The sequence below is a fragment of the Acipenser ruthenus genome, chromosome 9 (assembly GCF_902713425.1).
Source record: "Acipenser ruthenus chromosome 9, fAciRut3.2 maternal haplotype, whole genome shotgun sequence".
NCBI classification, from domain to species: Eukaryota; Metazoa; Chordata; class Actinopteri; order Acipenseriformes; family Acipenseridae; genus Acipenser; species Acipenser ruthenus.
In genome coordinates, this window is record NC_081197.1 from 56,452,512 (window position 1) to 56,460,472 (window position 7,961).

Sequence of the window (7,961 nt, forward strand, 5' to 3'; positions counted from 1 at the left end):
AAAAGATGCATTCACTCGAAATACAACAAAAAGATAAGGAGATTAAACCTGAATAACTATTCCATGTCAATGAAATCCCACACACATCGCCGGGGACATTGTTTTTGATTTGCATAAACAAGCGGATTTCTTTTATTCAAAAGACACTAGGTAGGGGCACATGATCGGTCTGTAATCAATATTGAATCGGCGTTATCAAGACACATCAGACCCATTGGAATGGTCACACATGGGGTCTGTTAGGTGATCACCAGCGCATTGAAAGTTGATGATAGCAACCCAGTCTCATGAGAGAAAAGTTAACAGATTGACGCTTTTGCATTTCTCCTTTCTGATGGAAAAAACGTGACGTGGGTAACGTTTTCACTTTCAACCACAGTGCTTCGCGGCAGCTTTTGTCGAAATTCTTTTTTTATATTTATTTTCAATGAACATTAGTTTATGGATAACCGTGTGTGCTTTTAAACCAATTAAATTGTTAGTCGATTCATTTTAATTCCGTACATGGTCTTGTTGTACTAGTAGTGCTAAAATATACACTGCCTTTTTCTTTATATATTTAAGGGAAACCTCGCTTAATATAATTTTAAGAAATGACATGTCAGCACTGTACTTGCATCCAGAGCGCGTCTGCCGACGAAAATAAAAATACGGCTAAAAAAAACAGTATTTGGTTCAACAGAGACAGTCAGTAGTTTAAAAACAAATAAGTTAAATGCTCCATGTCTATCTGTGTAGTTTGAATTTTGAATGTGCCGCCCCAGCTTGCTCTGCGACGCTCAGCCAGTAGGCAGGGACGGGACGTTGAAGAGAATTGTGGGATATGTCGTTTTAAAACCTTGAAATATACCTTTGCTTCTATAACTCGCTCCCACATATCCCACAATCCAAGATTAGTACTCAGGGTGAAACCAGTATATCAAATATTTCGTTTATATTTTTTAAAACATATTTATCTAAGGGATGGATTACTTTTAATGATCTGGCTAACAAAGCAAGTTGAATTAAACATATCAAGCCTAATTGCTAACGCAGAACTGTCTGGACGAATTACCGTTGTTGTTGTTGTTGTTGAAAGAGATTAAATACGTTGTGAGATTTAAAGTCTATTTTATGTTTTCCTTCTCCTTGTCATGGTTTGGCATTATCTCACTTTGACTACAGATCAAAATCTCTAAATATGCATGTACCTATTGCATTAGTAATGCTGATTTCTGCAGACAGAGGGGCTCTGTTCTTTTGTTATGATCTAAACAGTTACGAACACCAAACTTACCAGGTCATCCAAACACCCCACTTTCAGCCAGAAGTATGCAATCACTCAACTATGCTGTACAATGCAATCAGGTAGGCGCTCCTGCAAGCAGCATGCTGGTCATGAAGGCAAAATTACTGAACCAACGAATGTATCCAGACAAATGTGAGGCAGATTTCAAAGCAAGTATTACGAGGTACATTTCAGTTTTAAAAAAGCTATTTTTTAATTCAAGAGAAAGGAGGCTAAATGACTGAACAAGCTTCATGTAGTAATTATGTTTAAAATAAAAGAAAAACTAGTGAACATAGGGTTAATTGTGCACACAAATGATGAGTTATTTAAATATGTTTGTAGACTGTTAATGAAGCCAACACCCGTCTGAAACTGTTTCATGATGATGACGATACTTTATTGAATTCATCAAAGCATGAATCACTGTGTTAACATATACGTTTCGACTGTACGTTCAGTGATAGGCATTGTGAATGAAGGAATGAACTAAGTCTATGACCCTTTGGGCAGTTTTACCCAGATCCCAGATTAATCTATATCGTTGTTCAGTGAACATGCTTCCCATTTGTTCTTACAAACTTTTTGGTCATTTAGATAAATAAATAACATATGCAATTGAAGTTATAAAAATATAAATTGAACACATTTTTTAAAAAACATTAATTTATTTATAATACATTTTTATAAAAAAAAAAAACATTAAGTTGTCTCACAAAAGTTATAATAGTGCAAACAGAAGTTTAATAGAAAATTAAAAAAACACAAAACATTTTATAAAATGAAACGCATGATTACAGATTCTTATATACAGTACATGCACCATTCAAAATTGTATTTACAGATGTACAGTCTCTTCAAATAATTATGAACACACTTTATACAGGCCTGAAAGCAAAATGCTAACATTAGCATTCTTGTTTTCTGCATGACATTTTTGTATCTTGAAATGTAAAGGACCTCTGTTTTTTTTTAGAAAGAAGTGGCAATCTCAGATACTGCAGTGGGTTCTAGAAACTGCTGGCTGTCTTGCTGAGGCACAATGTGGGTTGTTTCTCTTGGGTTATGGTGATAGAACTGGGCTGGCAATGTGCCTGTTCTAGGAATGGCCTGTAGCAAGCCTTTGGTTTTGGGAATATTTGTATGGTAATATGATGCTTTCCAGGCAGTCAGCTGGTTATATATGGGTGCACGGGAGTATGCAATTGAGTAACCATTGCCATAGGTTGAAGGGTCATTGGTTGGAACCGTGCAGTTTGTTGATTTAGAGTCGGGAAGTCTAATATCTCTTGGGTGAAATGTACCTAAAAAGATAAATAAATATGCATTGTAAATAAACCTGGTTATTTGCACAGAAGATTTTACAAACAGCATCAAATACATTCAGTTAGTTAGATTAGAGGTGGGTGGTATTAGTAAACTATCTCATTGTAGTTTTACTAAGCTATCTTATACAAGACCAACTAATCTGATAAGAGAATATGGATATCAGAGCAGCTGTTGGAGGGAATCGGATAAATTCGCATGATAATAATACACAATGTTGACTGTAAATTACAAATGGTACACAATGGTACACTATTGGCTAAGAAAACTATATTATCTACATGAAAAACTTGCAATTCAGCATTAAAGTTGAATGAATGTAAACTGTAAAAAAAATATATATATATATATATTTTTATTTTTTGTTTTAAATTACGGTAAAAGTTGTTCAACATTAGTGTAAAAAACTTTAAAAAATGATATACCTTTAATAATATGGAAATATACACCATAATTAAACTACAAATACAGCTTTATGAAATCAATATTAAGGTAAATTTACCATAGACACAGTAAACAGTGTAGGTAAGACATGCTATATTATAGTGTAGGTAAGACACACTGTATTATAGTGTAGGTAAGACACACTGTATTATAGCGTAGGTTAGACACACTGTATTATAGTGTAGGTAACACACACTGTATTATAGCGTAGGTTAGACACACTGTATCATAGTGTAGGTAACACACTGTATTATAGTGTAGGTTAGACACACTGTATTATAGTGTAGGTAACACACACTGTATTATAGTGTAGGTTAGACACACTGTATTATAGTGTAGGTTAGACACACTGTATTATAGTGTAGGTAACACACACTGTATTATAGTGTAGGTTAGACACACTGTATTATAGTGTAGGTAACACACACTGTATTATAGTGTAGGTTAGACACACTGTATTATAGTGTAGGTAACACACACTGTATTATAGTGTAGGTAACACACACAGTATTATAGTGTAGGTTAGACACACTGTATTATAGTGTAGGTAACACACACTGTATTATAGTGTAGGTTAGACACACTGTATTATAGTGTAGGTTAGACACACTGTATTATAGCGTAGGTTAGACACACTGTATTATAGTGTAGGTAACACACACTGTATTATAGTGTAGGTTAGACACACTGTATTATAGTGTAGGTAACACACACTGTATTATAGTGTAGGTAACACACACAGTATTATAGTGTAGGTTAGACACACTGTATTATAGTGTAGGTAACACACACTGTATTATAGTGTAGGTTAGACACACTGTATTATAGTGTAGGTTAGACACACTGTATTATAGTGTAGGTAACACACACTGTATTATAGTGTAGGTTAGACACACTGTATTATAGCGTAGGTTAGACACACTGTATTATAGTGTAGGTAACACACACTGTATTATAGCGTAGGTTAGACACACTGTATCATAGTGTAGGTAACACACTGTATTATAGCGTAGGTTAGACACACTGTATTATAGTGTAGGTAACACACACTGTATTATAGTGTAGGTTAGACACACTGTATTATAGTGTAGGTTAGACACACTGTATTATAGTGTAGGTAACACACACTGTATTATAGTGTAGGTTAGACACACTGTATTATAGTGTAGGTAACACACACTGTATTATAGTGTAGGTAACACACACAGTATTATAGTGTAGGTTAGACACACTGTATTATAGTGTAGGTAACACACACTGTATTATAGTGTAGGTTAGACACACTGTATTATAGTGTAGGTTAGACACACTGTATTATAGTGTAGGTAACACACACTGTATTATAGTGTAGGTAACACACACTGTATTATAGTGTAGGTTAGACACACTGTATTATAGTGCAACAAACTTACCATTCTGGACTGCATTGAAAGTGGTCTGGGTTTTGCTCGACCCGTCTCCGCTGGTTTCAGAATCACTGTCATGGAAGTCGCTGTCTCCTTTGCCACTGTCCTTTATACTCAACTGATCAGTGTTTGGAACGCCACTAAAACAACAAGACACGTGTAAGGTACTCGCTTGATCAATACAAGAATAATGTAACTTCCTTTTGTCAAGTGATTTTGGATGGGAGAGATTTTCAAAGTTGGCAATATTGCATGTGACAACATTATAAGAAATGGGCGTAAGGATGGGAATGTATGTGACAGATGTAAATTATTGAAGAATTTACCTGAGATTTAAACTGTACTTTTCATCTCGCCATATGGAAACTGGTTTAAACGGTTTGTGAATGAAAGAGGTACTCGGTATAAACACCTGAAAGATAAAAACAACAACAACATTCATGTAGATTTAGAATCGCATTGGCCACCTGCACAACATTTGTCTTCAGTACGTGTTTTAAGCACGAATATGAATTGTGCGTACTTTTTAAGATGGTTATTACTGCATCGTAATGAATATAAATATTACCTTCGTCTCTGAATCTCCTCTGCGCTCCTTCTCATATAGGCATCTTGCGTCTTCTCCAATTTCAGAGTTTCCAACTCGGTCATTTATGATAGTTCTCGATCCAAAATATACCGATGCGTCCTTTTGGGAGCCACTTAATGTCATTGGATTTGTTTCAAAGTCCCTGTGTTTCATGTCTTTCTTGGTGTCGCAGTTTTGTAATATTTGACTGTTTTTGCATGTGATCGCAACAGCAACAATTGTGATGAGCAGCAAAGCACACCCCCCGCCTAGCACAATGATAACTATTAATGAAATACCCCACTCCGGGGACTCTTCATCACTTGATTGTAGAACAACCACTATCTGTTCGTCAAATGGAGACATTTCAGTTACAATGAAGTTAAAAGTAGCAGTGGATGACAGTGCTGGTCTTCCGTTATCGTTTACTGCAACAATTACTTTTACAGTGTCACCAGAGACATAGGCTAGTCCCATTTTCAGAGACAATTCCCCCGTTTGTTTGTTTAAGGTGAACAACTTTTGCTGATCTTGCAAAATTCTGTAGGACAGTTCAGAGTTCATCCCTTCGTCAGCATCCCTTGCCTTGATCTGGAGAGCAAGGTAACCAGGCGGCGCATTATTGGGCATGCGCACATCAACAGATCCATTTTGTAAAATAGGATACGTAATATAAGGCGAATTATCATTTTGATCTACTATTTTTACCCTGATCAGAGCAGTGGTTGATAGTTGTGGAGATCCTTCGTCACTTGCTTGGATTGTCATTTCTATTTTTTTTATTAATTCGTAATTGAAAGATCTTACAGAATATATCGACCCTGAGGCTGCGTCCACAGTCACAAAGGTAGACAGAGGAGCACCTCCATGCACTTCTGCATCTATAAGTTTGTAAGTGACTTTAGCATTGTGACCCAGATCCGGATCTCGGGCCACCACGGTGGTAATGTATGAGCCCGGAACATTATTCTCTAGAACCGAAACCTCGTAAACTGGCTTGCTGAAAAGAGGCGCGTTGTCGTTTTCATCGCTTATCCTGATGGTGTACTGTTTAATGGTTTTAAATGGAGGAGACCCCAGGTCTTCAGCAATCACTGTGAGGTTGTATTCTGAAATCTTCTCTCGATCAAGGGTTGTTGTGGTGACAATCATGAAGCTGTCCCCGTAAGCTTCCTGCAGTTTGAAATGTTCGTGTCCTTGGAGGCTGCAGTGTACGTAGCCATTTGCACCCGAATCCCTGTCCGAGGTGCTGACCAGAGCGACAAAGCTGTCTTCCGCGGCACTTTCAGTTATATAGGCAACTCCTGCACTGATAGATGTCATTGGTTTAATACTTATCTCAGGAGCGTTGTCATTTACATCTACAATGTCAACTATAACTTTACAAACAGCTGGGACAGAGTTCAGCCCCAAATCGTATGCGTGGATATCCAGTTCGTAACTTTTCTTCGTCTCGTAATCCACAAGACCTTTTAGGCTTATACGTCCCGAAGAGGGGTCTATTTGAAAGATTTGTCGGATCTCTGCAGACACTTGATCATTAAAGCCATAAACAATGTCTCCATTTATACCCTCATCGAGGTCAACAGCGTTTAACTTGCACAGGAGAAACCCCACTGGAGCATCTTCATACAATTCCACTTTGAGCAGACTGTGATCAAACACTGGGCTGTTATCATTAAAGTCAAGCACTTTGATATGCACAGTTACTGAACCTGACTTTGCCGGGTTACCTCCGTCTGCAGCTGACAGCTGAAGTGTGTAAGAATCTTCTTTTTCTCTGTCCAGTCCTTTAGCCAACACAAGCTCCGCAAATTTAACCCCATCCTCCCTGCTGCGCACTTCAATGCCGAAGTGACTGTTAAACGAGATGTAGTAGTTCTCGATGTAGTTGGGGCCCACATCCTGGTCAACAGCAATGTCTAATGGAAATCGAGTACCTACTGCAGCACTCTCAGACATCTCAATGTAGCTTTCATTGTGTGGGAATTGCGGCGAGTTGTCATTAATGTCCTTGACTTCCACCTCCACATGAATCAGTTGAAACTTCTCTTTGGAAAAGGTGACCACGTCGAAGGTAATTAGACATTCAGGGGACTGCCCGCAGATGTGCTCCCTGTCGATCCTTTCCCCGATGGTAAGCAGTCCGTCAGTCTCTCTCATTCGAATCAGAGAAGAGCTGGGTTGTTGCATGAAGCGAAAACTTGTGTGGGGGTCGTCCGCTGGGTCGATCTTCAAATCCTGTGCTAGGTTTCCGATCTCAGTTCCAGCAGCATCCTCTTCGTAGGTAATATATTGTGCTGTTTTACCATTCACTGCTAGTGGGGTAAAAAATACAGTGAGTAGGCAGAAGAGATTAGTTCTATTATAAATCATTGTCATCTTGTGTAGCAGTCCAAAAAAGAAATAACTAAATATGTAAAGAATACACGAAAGCGGTATCAATCCAGCCTGTTTGTCTCTATATATCTATATATAGTGCATCACAGCGCCTGTCTCTTTTCAGTGTGTGAAGTGCTTACCGTTTCCTTAGCTTTATGTGCTGGTTTATGTAAATGATCCAGCACGCTGACCAATGATCTTTACGTTCTTGCCAAACGGTGTTTGCCAGATTTGAAGCAAACTGTTCAACACAAATGGTTAGTCTGTCTTTAGATAGATAGATAGATAGATAGATAGATAGATAGATAGATAGATAGATAGATAAAAGTGCGTGTGTATATATTGCAATAGAAAAACTACACCGGCACACTCTAAAGAATCAAAGTTTACGCTCCATTCATATACACATTTTACAATTCGTATTCTTTACCCTGTAGGCCCTCATGTTTATTTTGGTGTGTCTATAGTATAGCCTTAAACAAATAAAATAAACTCTATACATATAATCCCGCATAGTCTTTAGCAGGTGTAATGCATTTCTTTATTCATATCAACAGTCACACATCTG

General features: G+C 37.7%; 1 protein-coding gene across 1 annotated transcript; it reads right to left on the reverse strand.

Annotated features, from left to right (window-relative positions):
* Nucleotides 1–1,982: 1,982 nt before the first annotated feature.
* Nucleotides 1,983–7,508, reverse strand: LOC117405756 (protocadherin-8-like). The gene is made up of 4 exons (XM_059030279.1): nt 5,012–7,508; nt 4,770–4,855; nt 4,450–4,583; nt 1,983–2,571 (listed from the first exon to the last, which is right to left on the reverse strand). The coding sequence occupies exons 1-4, from the start codon at nt 7,391–7,393 to the stop codon at nt 2,240–2,242; spliced, it is 2,934 nt and encodes a 977-aa protein (XP_058886262.1). The 5' UTR covers nt 7,394–7,508; the 3' UTR covers nt 1,983–2,239.
* Nucleotides 7,509–7,961: the final 453 nt, after the last annotated feature.